The following is an 18,520-nucleotide window of genomic DNA, read 5'->3' on the forward strand; positions in this document are numbered from 1 at the left end:
GATTTTCTTCCAACAACTGTCCTCAAAGACAATATCACAAGTTTCATTCCTGTCTTGTGCAAACTGGTCAACCAGTCTCTAGCTATGGGCACATTCGACGGTTTGAAGACTGCTGACATTATTCCTACCATCAAGGACCACAAACTTGATCCAAATGACTTCAAGAGCTATCGACCTATATCTAACCTCTCTTTTCTGGGTAAACTCATCGAGAGAGTTGTGCTGAAAAGGTTAAATGAACATCTGGCTAAAAATGATCTCAATGTTCCACAGCAATCTGCCTATAAGAAGTTCCATTCTACTGAGACCATCTTGTTAAAAGTAACAAATGACCTACTGCTGGCATGTGATAGCAAATCCTCCACTGTTCTCATGATGCTCGATTTATCTGCAGCCTTTGACACAGTGGAACACAGAAAATTACTCAAAATTCTTTCTGAAGAGATCCATATCGGAGGTACTGCTCTTAAATGGTTCAAGAGTTTCCTGGTAGGCCGCACTCAAAGAACCAGAATAGGCTCTTCTACTAGTGATACGATCATTCTAGAATTTGGTGTACCTCAAGGTTCTGTGTTAGGACCGGTGCTATTCAACATATACATCAGATCTCTGTATAGGACCATCGAGAAATCTGGATTCAATGTGCAAGGATATGCAGATGACCACCAGGTATATAGAACTTTCAAACCTTGTGATCAGGTAAATGTTCTGGGCATCCAAATTGTGAATTGTGCTAGGACCATACAGCGCTGGATGGTTGAATATTGCCTTCAACTTAATCCTGGAAAAACACAAATACTTATCATCGCCTCACCTCAAGTTCTAAACCAGGTCAGTATAGGGGGAGTTAAGCTATCAAATGATACCTGTATCAGATTTGTCAGCACAACAAAGAACCTTGGTGTTCAAATTGACCATCATCTTACTTTTGAGCCTCAAATCATGTCCCTCAAAAAGCATTGTTTCAGACTCCTTAGGAATGTTATAAGGAGAAAATATCTCTTTAGTAAAGCTCAGCTCAAGCTTATAATTAACAGCATCATTGTCTGCAAATTGGACTACTGCAATGCTCTTTATTATGGAATTAGTGACAACCTCATCCACCAACTCCAACTCGTTCAGAATGCAGCTGCTAAAGCTATAGTAGGACTATATAAATATGATCATCTAGGAGACACTCTGAAAGACCTTCATTGGCTGCCTATTAGTTACAGAATTCAATATAAGTTATTGCTTCTTGTCTATAAATGTCTTAATGGTATGGGACCAGATTGTTTAAGTGATATGTTTAAATATGACAATTATAATCATCTTATCTATTTGACTGAACCAAGAGTATATTCACAGTACGGAGAAAGATCGTTTCAGAAAGTTGGCCCTAAATTATGGAATGAGCTGCCTCTTGAAATTAAGAATTGCATGTCACTGGAATCTTTTAAAGTGTATCTGAAAACGTTTCTTTTTAAACGTGCTTTTGATATTAATTAATTTACTATTTTTTCAACGTTTCTACTGTTAAGTGCATACCCTTAACCTTGTAATTAAGTGTATCAAGTCTTTACAATTTTCTATGGTTTGGAACCTAAATGTGGATTGCTTTTCAGGTTTTCTTGTATCCTGACTTGTTTTCGTGGCACACCTGTGCATTTTAAGTTGTTGTGCCACTATAATCTATAAGTTTAAATTATTATTATTATTATTAGTAAGCCAACATCCTGAACCTTTCTCTTTGATGAACTGGAGAGATTAAAATTGATTTTGTGGTCCGAAAGCATTTGAAAATTGCTACCATTTGAGTGGAAATCTGGGCTCTTACAGTAGGCTATACAATGAAAGAAAATTGCATGGATTGCTCTTGCTGTGTCAGTAACTTTGGTAGGGTCTAGAGTTTTTTGGAGAGCAAACCGGTTAGGTCAATGATGTTTTTGGGATGGAAGTTAAATTTTTTTAGAGTGAAATTTTGAGTAGAGTGAACAGTCAATTGAGACATGATTTTTGTCCTCAATAGGTTAAAGCTTTTGCTGAAAAATCAGTAAATGTACCATCGATTTTCTATTGGTACAAGGGGGGTTTCGTATCGGCCCCTCTCGATGTACAGGTTTTGGCAGCTAATACGAAACCTTATTATTAGCTTTTTCGAGCATCAGGGATCTTGATCGTTAGTAGATATTTTTTCTGGTTCGAAGTCATGTCTGATTTCGAAGATTATGAGTGGGTGAAGTTATTAAATTTGCTTTTCAAATCTTCTTTTGTGAGAAGATTGGAGATGTTGGCATACCAAGGAAGGCTCAGCATGATCTGCTCGTGAAACGCAGCAGAGAGTAGTTTGTTTTCGGTGCTTGAGCGAAATGTTTCATTAGCAGGAGCTTTCAAAATTTCAGCTCATTGTTTAAGTGGTTTTATTTCGTGGTTTGTTTAAAGCAGTGGTTATTTACATCTTTGTATATAACCACTGCAACTGCACTGTACACATCTTGAATACTGTGTACACTGTACAGTTGTGGAATCCATCTGCTGCTCATGGTAGTTGGCGAATCATCCTTGAGTAGGAAGCTGTCCAACGCTGGTTCACCCAGTTAATCGAGGGTATTGGCACACTGCCATACAGCAGCAGGTTAGAAATTCTGAATTTAACTACATTAGCTTATAGAAAAATCCGTGGAGATCTTATAGAAACCTTTTAAATATTCAGTGGTTTAGTAGAATATGAAACTTAAGATATTTTCAATATTAGTAGATCAGGTATGAATAATGAATATTGTTTCAAAGATAAAGTGCAATATTAAAAGCTCCAAATTAAGGAATCTTCGTAATTATATAAAGCTTTTCTTTGTGGGAGAGTTATACCTTATTAGAATGCTCTACCAGTGGATGTTAAGAACTCTTATAGTGTAAATGATTTTATAATGATAAATCTAGAATATTTAAAAAAGGATTGTATTAAAAAGGAATATATTGTGATCATAATCATTGGGAAGTGTCGGATGAGGTGATTTGAGTAGAATTGATAGAGACAATTATTTGGAGAATAAAAGTAAGCACAATTTGTATCTGTGCTTTCATCCTTATTTAGCAAAGAAGAAGACCTTATTAACTTAAATTAGGTCATTTTTGGTCTATTTTATTAAAATTATTAATAAAGTTTTACAATTTGTGATACAACGTTTTTTTATTTATTGTCTTGTGATTAATAAAGAAGCTTCTTTTATGTCTTGTCTGGTGTGATATAATAGTTCTGTAATATTGTTATACAGATGATTTGTTTGTTGGAATATTATGTCTTGTCTGCTGTGACATAAAATGTTTATTTTATCTTTTTTTCTATTTTTCTACCCGTTGTGGTTTCAGATGTTTGGAGTTTAGTAAGCTTACAGGTTACTTCAGTGCACAATTGAGATTCAAAATGGGGTGTTTAGGAGAGCAAATTTTAGGCTGCGGGAAAGTTTAAATTTATCCCTTTTGAACCTCTCATTTAAAAATGTGGTAGGAACAGCCATTTATTTGTTTAATTTGGCTGTTCTGATCATGTGCTATTGGTTGTGAATGGCAATCAAATTTTTGAAATTTATCTAAACAGTTTTAAAACTTGAACCAGAACCAGATATTGTAGCCTGATTTGTGGTTGGTTCATAGTCTAGTGACAGTAATAGAGCTATAAAACAATGTTATGGTATCTACAAATCGGTTATCTACACAATAGGTCTTACAATCAAATTGTGATGTAGTTTCTATTACTAGTAAGAGATGATTTTACTAATCCAATTTCCAGCATGTTCAGAATCCAGAGTTTTATATTTAAAAATTTGTGATAGTGCTGTAACAGTGTTGTGACTTGTGACAGTGCTGAACAGATGCAGATGGGCAAGTGTTACTTTTACCCTGTATTCACACTCTGTAATAATCACCTGGGGATGTTCTTAAAGATTCAGAGTTTTCGGGACTAAAACCGTTGCATTACTGTGATAGTCTTGTGATGCTGATAGTAAACTGTTGCGACACTGTAGCTGTACTAGTGTCTAGTATATTCTGTTCCAATGTTATTGCTAAAATTATTTTATGACAGTTTCAATTTCTCTGACTACTAGTACTGAGAAACAAGGTATAATATGTACAACTCCCTATAGCAACTAACAACCAGCTGTTGATACCTGAAGCTGTCCCAGACATAATGGATTCCAACAAGGTAAGTTAACATCATCCTCACACCGGTGTGGGGGAGGGTTGGGGGTTCTCTCACATTTTCATCTTTCCAAGGTTTAATTTATCAACACTACTACAGGAGGGGGGGGGGGGGGGTTCTGTACCCCCTTATAACTTATTACAGTAAAACCCTGATTTACTGTAGCCATTTCCTTTCCCCAAATAGGGTGTAACATACATATTTGGGTGTAACATACATATTACAAAAATCCTGATTTACCGCGTTTTTTTACAAACTGCTGCTTTTAAGAGACGGTTTATTGAAAACACCCATGAACAGAGGGATACCCCCCCACCCACAACAGAATTAAATCTCCTTACTTGCATGATCCTCTTGTAAACACTAAAGCCCACATTTAACCTTCTTCATTGTTCATAGACCTTTTAATTGATGCCAGACAAAAACCAAGGTTTTGCACCAAATCTCTCAATTTTGAGGTTTTTTAACTTTTGAAAATGATGCAAATCATCAGTTATAGCTATAACTGATGATTTGCATCATTTTCAAAAGTTAAAAAACCTCAAAATTGACTATATATAGTTAACATCATCTTGCCGTTTGTCTTACCATTGCATTATCGATAGTATGTAATGTTACTCATCTTTTGGCAGGTTACTTTTAGAAGTAACAGCAATTAGTTCTTCCTGTTGTCAAGAATTGAGCTGCAAACCTAATTGAATTAAATGAAGCTGCAATTTTAGTGCATCACATAAGCTGCTGTCTTATTTGTGCCATTTTCTTTAAACTTGTGTGGAGATAGTATTTGGAACTTTAAAAATTGTTGTGAAATAGATTAAGTGTTTGCATCTTCTAATTAGTTACAATTAGTGATTTGAGTACGTCTCCACCTGTAACTGTGTAAAACTTGTAATTTGAGAGTAAAAGAATGCGTTGAAATCTAGAGCGTGGTTACCAAGGTGACCTCCAGGCTAATTAGAGACTGATCACTAATTACTGCTGCTTTATCTTTATCGTACGTGAAAATACCAAACATATTAAATTACCACTTTTTACTGTCGCCTTATAATTCATCAAAATATTTTGGGAATTTGTAATATTTTGAATTTGGTTGCCTCTTGTTGACATTATTTAGTTTGTGTTAAATCGTTATTAAAAAGGATTAAGTAATGCGAGTTTGCTTTGAAACGTTTTTTTTACACTGTCAAACTATATCTTGTTGAATTTAACCTCCTAATGTTGTATTATACAACTCTATATAACTAGGGCTGCTAGGTACTTCTAGTAGTAGGATTTACTAGTGTTATACTAGTAGTAGTGTTAGCAGAACCCGCCATTTGTATAAACTTGTAGAATACACGTAATATTGTATAATGATCTAATAGCTCCACAATAGCTCGCCCCTAACGAACATACTCATTACAGCTGTACACTAATTGCCCACTGATTATCATATAATCTATGTACAACTAAAGATGGGTTTCTAATAATCACGTGATGATTAGTTCTAACTAATGTCACGTGGTGCCCATATAAGGAGATACTCTCAGCTTATTAATCTGGTTAAGTGCCCGTATATGGTATAATGTAGTCCTCGCTACAGGACCTATTACCACTCCCTCCTACTATGTATATAATGCTTGTTATCGTGTAATACGACCACTGCTGCCATCTTATCTAATTCCAACCCAAAGTAAAAATATGTAGACATTCTTTAAATCCTTACCATTCTGAGAGGATACCTACTTCAGAGGGGGGGGGGGGGGGGGGGGGGGGGGGGGGGGGGGGGGGGGGGGGGGGGGGGCACTTCAGAGGGGGGTGTGACACTTCAGAGGGGGGGGTGACACTTCAGACTTCAGAGGGGGGGGGGGTGACCACTTCAGAGGGGGGGGGGGGTGGTGACACTTCAGAGGGGGGGGGGGGGGGGGGGGGGGGGGGGTGGTGGGGTGACACTTCAGAGGGGGGGGGGGGGGTGACACTTCAGAGGGGGGGGGGGTGACACCTCTCAGTACCCCTCCTTCTGAAACATGCTGGGAACTAAACATCTGCTTCCTGGTTAAATTATCACCTAACAGACACATTTGCAGTCACACCAAGTCACCATGTTTACACAATGCATCAGGATTATAATATCTCAGAAACCTCCGAGGTTTGCTCATTATTTCCTTCTCTCCCCCCCCTCCCCCCCCCCCCCCTTTGTTATTTACATACTAGCTTTAACGTTGGTATGTTAGTGTTTACTGGTTTACCGTTCTGCCGTTGCTTTACAATCGTGAGAGATGTCAGATGTGCCAACTAGAATCTTCTGGTACATTTGTAGAGTTCCACCCTTTCATGCATGTTCAGAGCTTTTCATTTTATAATCTTTATTTTGGGAAGTTTTCTAGGAGTAGTGTGACAACACTCACACAGTTCAGTCTCGTATCGCTACTTATGATCTCATAGCTGCTGATGACACCTTATCAAATACCTTCTTGAAGTGTTCCTTGATAAACCTCTTGAGGTGCAATAACTTTTCTAACGTTAAGAGTAAATATTCTCCAGCTATCATTTTATAACGTTATAGTAAATCTTCTCCTACAATAGCGTTTATAATAACGTTAATTGTAAATTTTCCAGCATTGCTTAATCTGTTTGTTTCACTAATTTTGGGTGACAACTGCTGTTCAGCTCTTGACATGACATCATGATTCTATTATTGAGCCAGAAAGAATTCAATAAGGCGGGCCTGTAGTTTTAACAAATACTGTTTAAATCGTGAATAAAATATAAAATATTCTCAATTTAGTTATCGAAGGAAGCTGCAAAAGTTGCACCTGGTTTGATAGATACATTCTTCAGCAGTGATTACCAAAAGAGTTGCTGTGATACCATTCAATGAAAGCATCTCCTTTATTCTGAAATTATTCTTAAAAGATTGAGTTGTTTGTACGAGATAGTGTTAGACGTTAGTTGGTTCAGTAAAGGAAACAGCCGCGGTTAATCGGGCCTAATATCTAATAACCCTGACTTGGCCATGTGTAACACTTACTTTGTTACTTTGTAGGGCTTCATAGAATCCTCTATCGGGCCATCGAAAAAGTCGACCCTCCGGACAGTGTAGAAACTGTTTTATCACCACTCCAATCAAGCAAGGAGTTTCCATTCCGACGGCTGTATCCTGGAGCTGGAGGCTCGTCCGGAAATGACTTCACAAAGTTCGTTAAAGCTACTTTGAATTGCATAGGATCCTCGATGGTGTGCATATGTGTTGAGATTACATTCCATAATCGAGGTCCAGTGACTGCAAATGAGTTGTCATGTAGTGCTTGATTACGTTGACTGCTGGACTTAGCTATACTGGGCACAACTGCTTTTTGACCATGTCTGAGAGTCACCGAGAACTGGATACCAATATCATTAGGGCACTTGCAATGCAGAACTTTCCACATGTTGATGATTAAATACCGTTCTCTTCTTCTTTGCAATGACATCAGATCTAGGGCCTTTAATCTCTGCCAGTAGTTAAGGTGCTGGGTGCCATCTATTTTCGATGTAAACGTACGCTGAATCCCTTCTAGCTGTTGGATGTCCTTGTTCTTAGAGCAATTCCACAGAGGACAGCAATACTCCAGAGACTTCTAACGAGAGACTTGTACAGAGTCATCATGGTGGCTCTGTCTCTCGTTTTGAACGCACTTAGCACCCAAGAAGCAACTTTTCCTGCGCGTTCAGCTATCCTGTTGTCGTGTGGGGTCCAGGACAAATCAGCGGAAACTGTCACTCCTAGATCTTTCACCGTTTGAGTGGGGTACAGCATGTTTCCGTTAGACACTTCATATGTTTGAGCTTGGATGGCGACAGTAACCATGGTAACATGGTTCTTGTGTAACACAGTAACCATGGCATGGTAACATGGCCTGGTTCTTGTGTTTTATCTCGCTCTTATTTAATTACCCATTCTCACGTATTATACCTTTCATCTCAATTCTTAGATTTGATACAAATTTCATTATTCCTATCGCTGATGGTGCTCTGTCTTTGATTAATTGTCCGGATTCAATGATTTTTAAATGTGTCTACATGCTGCTATTAGTGCAATAGAACTTAGTTACTTCTATTGAGCTCTTTGTGCGTGACTTTCTGACCTCTGTACCCAATATTGGATATTTTCATAACTTTCGGTTCTATATTTAAAGGCTTGAGAGGAATTTAGAGAATCTTAGAATGTAATTTGTCAAAAGAATGTTACTATTACATAGCTCAGACTACACCGAGTTAATGAAGACACGTGTGAGCTACAATTTCACGGAGGCATGTTTTGTTGAACATTTATTGTGTAATTAAAAGCTTCCTCACCGTCTTTTAACATATAAGTTAAAAGTTAAATCTAGCTCCCTGCGTGACATCAAGATAAGCTCTCTATATCTTACACTCTAGTGCAAATGTCACTACATTGTCTAGACTATTAGAGTTTGTTTAACAGTATATTCCCTACAAGTTACCTTGTTACCCCACATTGCCAGCTCACATTTCACTCCACAATTACCCATTATCTAGGCTCTCTCTCTCTCTCTGGATTATCTTATACTGATCATGTGCGTTCCACAAATTTGTCTTATAATTCTAGACTGAATTACAGTAAGCTAACCCGTGAATTTCACCCCCTCTTACTGACTACAGATTCCTAACCTTTCCATCATCTTCCAGCCACGAACTGGGGATAATACACAACCTCCCACTCCAACCTTATCTGTGGATAATATATAGTGTTATATATTCTATATAGAGTGCCTGATATTACATACCTGGTCCCCGTCGGCCGTCAGTGTTTAACATTGCGGGTATGTTTAATTAGACCTGCTGATAAGAGTGCGAGAGAGCGCGGTATTTGGACGTGTTTTGGAGTGTGTTTGGCTCACCTTTCAAAAATATTTTGCTTCCCGGTAGTCCTAGCCAAAATTTCCCACCAGGCTGCTCGAGTGGATCCCGAATTTTCTCAAGCGGATCCCGAGTTTTTTCAATTTCTCACAAATTTCCCGGTAAATCGACAACAAAAAATGCCGTTTCCCGGTTTTGAAAGATAAGTTTGCAAGGTTACCCACGTTACCCGCCTGTTGCTAGGCTACCCCCGTTACCCATATGTTGCTAGGTTAACCCCGTTACCCATCTGTTGCCAGGCTATCCCCGTTACCCATCTGTTGTTAGGTTACCCCCGTTACCCATCTGTTGCTAGGTTACCCCCCTTACCAATCTGTCGCTAGACGCTAGGTTACCCCCGTCACCCATCTGTTGCTAGGTTACCCCCGTTGCCCATCTGTTGCTAGGTTACCCCCGTTACCCATCTGTTGCTAGGTTACCCCCGTTACCCATCTGTTGCTAGGTTACCCCCGTTACCCATCTGTTGCTAGGTTACCCCCGTTTCCCATCTGTTGCTAGGCTACCCCCGTTACTCGCCTGTCTAATAGTAATACTGTAGTAGTGTAGTATCTCTCCACAGCTGGTTCTAATGATATGGTGCTATTGGGCTACTCCTTCCTCCCTACTACCACCCTAACTTGTCTCCTGATTTTAAATTGTTTGTTTTTAAGGGTTCTCTCTCTATCCGACTATGTTGTATGGCCTCCCTCGCGTTACGTAATGATTAACCCTGAGTTTTAAAGACTGAAGGGTGTATCTCGGGCACGCTCCAGCTGTTTAACCTGTGTATCTCGGGCACGCTCCACCAGCTGTTTAACCTTCCCTACTTCTTCCTACACTACAGCTTGTTTAAAGTGTTCCACTTGTTCCTACACACACATACTGTCCTCTTATTATTATATATTTGTTAAAACCTTGCCAATTTCCGGACCCGGACCACCTACCTGAAACTAGAAACTGAATATTAGAGCGTGATGTCATTACCACCTCTCATTTGAGTTAACTCGAGTTGTGGAGCCTGTTTCGTCCCGGCTATCCCAATCCGACTTTTAGTTTCATAACTAGTTTGCGTTGTTATTTTCCCTGTCTTGTAGGGTTGAAGGCTTCCCAATCCGACTTTTAGTTTCATAACTAGTTTGCGTTGTTATTTTCCGAATCCGACTTTTAGTTTTATAACTAGTTTGCGTTGTTATTCTCCCTGTCTTGTAGGGTTGTAGACGACCGTTGTTTGTTTCCAAAATTAACTACCGCACTCTTTAAATTATTTATCTGCAATATCCTCTCAACAGTCGTACTTCCTCAACAATTTCAAATATTACTCAAACTTCACAATTTTTAAGGGTAAGATTTTAACATCTTTACTTCAATTATTCCATTTACAAGGTTATGACAAGACCCTGTAAAATTGCGAGACAGATTTCAGGAGTCGTTACTCGTTATAAGTTTTAACATTAAGAGCCCTTCTTAGCTTCGTGCTCATTCGTAGCTAGTTAGCGCTAAGTTTCTGGTTATAGTTTGCGCTCCGCTTTTCTTCGTATTTCCAGTTCTGGCGTTTTGCCTAGATTTGACGCATTTGTAATGACTGTGACTTGATTAAAATAAAATTAGTTCAGTTCAAACAATTTCAATAATAAATAAAATTATAGGAGCTGTTTACGTTAATCTATTTATTCAACAGTCGTCAAATTTAAGTTGGTATTCATTTGGAATATTTAGCGGTAAAGGAGAATGCAGAAAATAGTGAGGCGGTTCTCAGACCGGATAACAACACAGCATGATGTGGACAACTCGCTGCGCGGTTCCAACCCTAACTTCCTCCGCACGTGGTCTCTACGCCGCAAACCCAAATCTAAACCTCCCTCCTTCCGCGAGTCTACCAGCGCCACCAGCTTTATAGACCCAGCTCCCACCTCGTGTCCGGACAGACCTCCGGGCCTCCCTCCCGGACCTGGCAGACACAAACCCAAGTCAGCTCCTCACTGGGCTACTGAATCTCCCTGTGTCAAGTATATGGAACCTGTTGATATTAGTAGTCTCAGTAGCAACGAACATTTGGATCACAGAAACGGAACTTTACCGAAAAGGAGAAACAGTCCACACAGGTTGTCTGCAGAGCTGACAATGTTATCGCATGATAAGGAACTCAATGACGCTATGGAAACGGGTTTTAAAACCAATTTCTTGTGTTTGAAAACGGAGCAACAAGCAATGAATAGCGCGAAAAAGCTGGAGTACCCAACAGTAGTAAGTATGATTTCATGTCTGGTTTTAACTTCTTTGAGAAGCCGCTTTTTATAAGGCGGGTGTAAGTGCTAGATAGCCTTGTTTAAATAGAAAGATGAGAACTGAGAAGGTAGCGTCTTATTTCACGTGTTTAGAGAAGGTAGCGTCTTATTTCACGTGTTTAAAGAAGGTAGCGTCTTATTTCACGTGTTTAGAGATGGTAGCATCTTATTTCACGCGTTTGTTATTTGTGTAACAGCTGTTTGTTACGTTTACCTGAATTAGTATGCTCTGTAATAATGTAGTAGACAAGTTGCCGGGTATCTCTCAAATATTTGTCATATTACATATTTAGTATTTACACGCAGTTGGTTGGTTGGTACGATAGGAATACGGACAAGTTCCCACATCGAATTATTGTTGAAACCTGGCACGCGGAGTATTGTAGGTTACACACCGTTGTAGTTGTATTGACCTCCCTCTCTCTCTCTCTCTCTCTCTCTCTCTCTCTCTCTCTCTCTCTCTCTCTCTCTCTCTCTCTCTCTCTCTCTCTCTCTCTCCCTCTCTCTCTCTCTCCCTCTCTCTCTCTCTCCCTCTCTCTCTCTCTCTCTCTCTCTCTCTCTCTCTCTCTCTCTCTCTCTCTCTCTCTCTCGCTCTCTCTCTCCCTCTCTCTCTCTCTCTCTCTCTCTCTCTCTCTCTCTCTCTCTCTCTCTCTCTCTCTCTCTCTCCCTCTCTCTCTCTCTCTCTCTCTCTCTCTCTCTCTCTCTCTCTCTCTCTCTCTCTCTCTCTCTCTCACTCTCTCTCTCTCTCTCTCTCTCTCTCTCTCACTCTCTCTCTCTCTCTCTCTCTCTCTCTCTCTCTCTCTCTCTCTCTCGCCTTCTCTCTCTATATATATATATATATATATCTCACACTCGTTCTCTAAGTCCTCTAAATGTGCTCCGCTAAGTTTTAGTTAGCTAGCGACTATAATTTTCTAAATTTATCCTCCAATTTTCCCTGTCAACGCACGCACACTGCGTGTCAACTACCAAAAAACCGGGCTTCTTTTCTAGTCACGTATAATGAGGTTTGACGTGTGTAAGTAGGCTACGCCTCTCTCTGCTCTCCAATTTCTTTACTCTCAGATCTGTAGTTAGCAAGTTTGTTCAGGATTGTTATGGTATGATACCCGACACATGGTGAGAAACTTCCCACCAGTACATTACTTACTCCCTCTTGTTTATTAGTTTATATTTATTTAGCTTGTACATATATTGTCCGGAGAAAAGTTAGTAGTACTAGTTGTAGTAGTTGTAGTTTAGTTTTATATGTGAGCTGGTGTTGTGGCTCACTTCTTCTCAGATAACATTTCAACAAGTCGTGTTACTGGCTACTACTACTACTAATATATATATTACTGTTTTTTATTCGCCCTCCGTTAGGTTCAGTCCTCAGTTTCGTCAGTATATTTTGTTGCTTGCATATCTTAAGTCGTAGAATGTTGCATATTTTCTGTCTGCTGCCTCGAAAGCATTCACCTTGCCAGATGATAGAATTCCTAAAAATTCAGTCCCTAATTTATGCAAACACGCGCTCACATATTCACACATAAGTGACCCTGTAATAAGATATGCGCATTTTTAATTAGATCTAATAATATGCGGGATGTTTAACTAGGGTAGGGGTAATGTTACACGCTGGAATTACCTTCTATAACAGCTCTGCTGCAAAACAACTTCCTTTACAGTCTTTATCTGTCTAGTCCTCTCTTTTCTCTCTTTCTCTTTTAGACTCATTAATATTAATAACACTTCTTCTGCTTGCTCTTCTTTTTGCTGTTTGCCATGCCTGAGGGAGGGTACCCCCCTGTGCCACCTGTGGTGCCACCTGTGCCACCTGTGGTAGTAAAGCCGCCCCGTCCTAAAAGGTCAGTAACAGAAACTACTGCACAGCCGATGGCGGAGACAGTAGCCCCAGTGTTGGAGGAGGACCCTATTAAAAAGAGTGGACTAGATACCGTCGAGGGAACGGCTCCTAAGGCTACGGTAGAAACTAAGCTCAGCGCAGAAGCACCTCCTAAGAAACAGAGGAGAGCTAAGTTGAAGGCAAAGGATTCCAGTGACAAGGTGATTGAGCTAGTGGTTCAGTTTACTGCTCCGCATTTGCATGACGCCTAATAATTTCCCACGCAGCAGGTATAACGCCAGACACGACGTCATATTCCTACTTTTGGGATATCGCCAGATCATCTTTGTGGTATTTCCGGGGGCGACACTTGCAATAAAGCCCAAATAGCGGCTCATATTACAATCACCGGTACTAAGGACCACTCTAACGTCGCCTACTGTGTAAAACACACTCGTCTACATTCTACAAGTCTCATATTTAGTTGATATATCTCCAAACCCACCAGTCTCCGCCTAATTTCACTAAAAATCAGACTAACTAGAAACTTTTCCAGTGTAATGCAGACTAGTGTTCTGTCTTTGCAATTCAATAGGCTATTGAAGGGTCGTTTATTCGAATATGTATCTAGGCTATTGAAGGGTCGTTTATTGGAATATGTATAGGCTATTGAAGGGTCGTTTATTGGAATTTATATAGGCTATTGAAGGGTCGTTCATTGGAATATATTATAGAGGCTATTGGGTCGTTTACCAATATTATATATTATACATATTAAAATTCATAATATTTCAGGCAGCGACGCAGCTCCTTACAGAATCCCAGCTAACAGGTAACTCTACACCCCCGCGCCCCCACCCCCGCCCCCATGTTTAGGGTTGACTGTGTCTGATTAATTAAAACATCTGATAAATTCCATATTATAATTAGATTACTAGTAGTATTAGTATTGTAACTCAGATGGTAGATGGTAGTTTGGGCCACTTGAGAATTATTGTTGACAGATAGAGTAAAATCAGTATTAGATCATAATAAAAACAAGTCAGGTCGCTTAAATGAATTGCAAAGTGTTAGTTATATACGAGTACTATTCTGATTAAGTACTACTCCTACTGACCCTCCCTCCCTGTCAAGGCTTCTCTGTTAGATATTGGTACTAAGAACACGCAACCAGAATGAAGAAGCACAGATAAATGAAGGGTTTCTCAAACATAAATAATGGATTAATATTTATAAAATTAAATATAATAACAATTAACTAACAATTAATTAACAATTCCGTCCCACAGCACTGGAGAACGCGTTTAAAGTAGGAGATGTGGAGGACAGAGGGGTGGTAGACGCAGGACAGGTCCAGTACATAGTACAGCAGGTACTGGGGGACGTGCTCACTGTTAGCGAGGTCAGGACTCTTGTGCAGAAGGCTGAGGCTGTAGGCGCTGCAAGTATGTTATTTATGTGCCAACAAACACACACTCTTATCAACAAACAACATATGATTTTATTATGATATATGATATTAGTGACATTTTCAGGATAGATTGGTTTTAATAACAATTACTTAAGTCCTAACAAATCTGGGAAATAATAATATTACATGCAGTTTATATTATAATAATATTACAAGTAGTTTATATTATAATAATATCACATGTAGTTTATATTATAATAATATTACATGTAGTTTTATATATTATAATAATATTACATGTAGTTTATATTATAATAATATTACATGTAGTTTATATTATAATAATATTACATGTAGTTTATATTATAATAATATTACATGTAGTTTATATAATAATAATATTACATGTAGTTTATATTATAGTAATATTACATGTAGTTTATATTATAATAATATTACATGCAGTTTATATTATAGTAATATTACATGTAGTTTATATAATAATAATATTACATGTAGTTTATATTATAATAATATTACATGTAGTTTATATTATAATAATATTACATGTAGTTTATATCATAATAATATTACATGTAGTTTATATTATAATAATATTAATACATGTAGTTTATATTATAATGATATTACATGCAGTTTATATCATAATAATATTACATGTAGTTTATATTATAATAATATTAATACATGTAGTTTATATTATAATAATATTACATGTAGTTTATATTATAATAATATTACATGTAGTTTATATTATGATAATATTACATGTAGTTTATATTATAATAATATTACATGCAGTTTATATTATAATAATATTACATGTAGTTTATATTATGATAATATTACATGTAGTTTATATTATAATAATATTAATACATGTAGTTTATATTATAATAATGTAGCTAGTTTGCTAACCTCTACAATATCAGCAGGTGTATTGAACCTACAAGAGTTTAAAGATCTGTTAATAGACTTGCTGCATACCACCACTACGAGATGGGGGGAGATGCAGACCACACTGGACGGCTACGTGGGCTTCGACACTGTCCTAGAGCAGCAGAGGAAGAAGTTCCTCAAGAAGGGATTTGAGTTCAACCTCATGGTAGTGGGTAAGTAGTGGGTAACCGGGGGTAAGAAGTGGGTAACCGGGGGTAAGAAGTGGGTAACCGGGGGTAAGTAGTGGGTAAGTAGTGGGTAACCGGGGGTAAGGAGTGGGTAACCAGGGGGAAGTAGTGAGTAAGTAGTGGGTAACCGGGGGGAAGTAGTGAGTAAGTAGTGGGTAAGTACTAAGTATTGGGTAACCGGGGGAAGTAGTGGGTAAGTAGTGGGTAACCGGAGGGAGTAGTGGGTAAGAAGTGGGTAACCAGGGGGAAGTAGTGAGTAAGTAGTGGGTAAGTACTAAGTCGTGGGTAACCAGGGGTAAGTTGTGGGTAAGTAGTGGGTAACCAGGGGTAAGTAGTGACTAGTGGGTAACCATGGTCCATGTGTAAGTAGTGGGTAACCAGGGGTACGGTAACCAGGGGGAACCAGGGCCGGGGGAGTTAGATTGGAAGGCGGACTTGTGTAGATATCTGTTTGTATGACTATAAGTTATGTGGTACCACAGCAAATACCAGCGTCCAGCAAGGTTACCTAATATTAGCTGTCTCTCCTTGTTACATGTACCTAATAATCTAATATACCTGTCTCCTTGTTCTATACGTTTTGAATGACCTTATTTTGGTTAGGTCACTACTGAGTGAGGTAAATTAGGGTCAGGTAGGCTGTAGATAACTGCTGGTAGCACTCTGGCAGCACTCTGTTAGTGTGTAATGTGTATTGCCATGTCACTAAATAGTGAGATAATGGGCCACCCTGTATAGTAGTAATTACCTCATGAAGAGTGTGACTCACTGCATGTTACACTCTCCACAGTACACACTTCTAGTATTACACTAGTATTACTGTACACTGTACAGCAGGGTCTACTACTTACTTACTGGTTAGTAATACCACTCACTCGTAGTATTTACAATCCATGTTCAAAGCTATCAAGTAATGTTGCGTCGTAAGAAGAGCACTTCAAGTATCTCATTAATGCACATCATTACTGTACACGGAAATCGTTTTAACTCGCTTCTCTCTCCAGTCTGCTTACATGTCATGTGGTAACTCCACATGTCACGTGGTAACTCCACATGTCACGTGGTAACTCCACAAGTCACGTGGTAACACCACGTGTCACGTGGTAACTCCACGTGATCAGTGCTCTGATTAGTTACTGTCGAAGCAGTGGGGTTTGGCCAGTAATTGGGTAGATATTAACGTAAGGAATTGTTCTGTACTTCAATTAATTAATATAATATGCTTGATTATTTATTATGCAATATTGATTGAGTACGGATACCCCCTAATGAGTGGGGATACCCCGGGGGGGTCCAACTACAAAAAATACGAACGCACCCCTAAAATTTCAAATTCGTATTCGTATTTTTTCGTATTTTTTCGTATTTTTTACAAATCGTCATTTTGATAAATAGAAGATCACACATCTTCGTAATTAATCAGATCTAAGCTCAACTAAGCAGTGAAGAAACATTAAAATAATATGTAAACCATCATGTATCATACATAAAACCTGGGGGGGGGGGGGGGGGGGGGGGGGGGGGGGGGGGGGGGGGGGTGCAACAACAAAAACGATGAACCCACACAAAATTTTGAAATTCGCTTCCTTTTTATCGTTTTTTTATTAAAATTTGGAATATATTGTGATCCATTTTATGTTTATTTGGAAATTGGTCCATTTAACTGAATAATGTATAATCATTGAACAGCTATAAACTTGTTATAGATCTTTAATAAGAGGGTTGGAGTTGTCATGTACTCCTAGACCCGAGTGCTTTGGCCTCTTGTGAGATCGATTGTTTCTGCTCATTGATTTTATCCCTGCTACTTGTTATTATGTATTAGTACAACACTAGGTACCGGGTTATATTTTGTGGTCCGGTCTTTAAACATACCATAATATCACTAATACGTGACTGCACCTTAAATGTATAGTCAAGTTCATTTGTATCGTGACACATGCTTGGCTGGGGGATCATGTTTTGTGTCCGTTTTTGTCCGTTCGGTACCCTATATTTTCAAAACGGACAAAAAGTAGGGCGGACAAAAACAGACAAAAAATATTATGGAAATAACATTTAGATGCTTCTCTCCTCCTCCTCCTCCTCCTCCTCCTCCTCCTCCTCCTCCTCCTCCTCCTCCTCCTCCTCCTCCTCCTCCTCCTCCTCCTCCTCCTCCTCCTCAGTTCTCCTCCTCCTCCTCCCCCCAGTTCTCCTCCTCCTCTTCCTCCTCCTCCTCCTCCTCCTTCTCCTCCTGAGTCCTCCTCATCCTCCTCCTGAGTCCTCCTCCTCCTCTTCCTGAGTCCTCCCCCCAGTCCTCTTACTCCTCCTTCTCATCAGTCCTCCTCCTGAGTCCTCCTCCTCCTCCTCTGAAGTCCTCCTCCTCCTCCTCCTCCCCCTCAGTCCTTCTCCTCAGTCCTCATCCTCCTCACCAGTCCTCGTCCTCAGTCCTCCTCATAGTCCTCCTCAGTCCTCCTCCTCCTCCTTCTCCTCCTCAGTCCTCTTCATCCTCCTCCTCAGTACCCGATCCCCCCCCCCCGCTGAGTCCTCCTCCTCCTCCTTCTCCTCCTCAGTCCTCTTAATCCTCTTAATCCTCCTCCTCAGTCCTCCCCCAATCCTCCTCCTCAGTCCTCCCCCAGTCCTTCTCCTCAGTCCTCATCCTCCTCACCAGTCCTCGTCCTCAGTCCTCCTCATAGTCCTCCTCAGTCCTCCTCCTCCTCCTTCTCCTCCTCAGTCCTCTTCATCCTCCTCCTCAGTACCCGATCCCCCCCCCCCCCCGCTGAGTCCTCCTCCTCCTCATTCTCCTCCTCAGTC

At 39.6% G+C, this 18,520-nt stretch overlaps 2 protein-coding genes across 10 annotated transcripts in view; one reads left to right on the forward strand and one right to left on the reverse strand.

Annotated features, from left to right (window-relative positions):
- Window positions 1-18,520, reverse strand: part of LOC134816726 (arginine and glutamate-rich protein 1-A-like) — a 1,122,901-nt gene that overhangs the window by 211,952 nt on the left and 892,429 nt on the right. The window lies entirely within an intron of this gene.
- LOC134816722 (neuronal-specific septin-3-like) overlaps window positions 1-18,520 on the forward strand; it is an 89,136-nt gene that overhangs the window by 54,336 nt on the left and 16,280 nt on the right. For 2 of the 9 annotated variants that reach the window (XM_063825702.1, XM_063825701.1), the window contains exons 2-5: window positions 4,123-4,183; window positions 13,964-14,000; window positions 14,458-14,613; window positions 15,533-15,712. In XM_063825702.1, coding sequence (XP_063681772.1) covers window positions 4,169-4,183; window positions 13,964-14,000; window positions 14,458-14,613; window positions 15,533-15,712 — 388 coding nt within the window. In that variant the 5' untranslated portion in view covers window positions 4,123-4,168. Of the gene's footprint in view, window positions 1-4,122; window positions 4,184-10,767; window positions 11,303-13,215; window positions 13,390-13,963; window positions 14,001-14,457; window positions 14,614-15,532; window positions 15,713-18,520 lie in introns of those variants that run through there. The other 7 variants (XM_063825699.1, XM_063825700.1, XM_063825703.1 and 4 more) reach the window with 7 other exon arrangements.

This window comes from Bolinopsis microptera, chromosome 6 (assembly GCF_026151205.1).
Source record: "Bolinopsis microptera isolate Bmic1 chromosome 6, MBARI_Bmic_1.0, whole genome shotgun sequence".
Classification (NCBI taxonomy): Eukaryota; Metazoa; Ctenophora; class Tentaculata; order Lobata; family Bolinopsidae; genus Bolinopsis; species Bolinopsis microptera.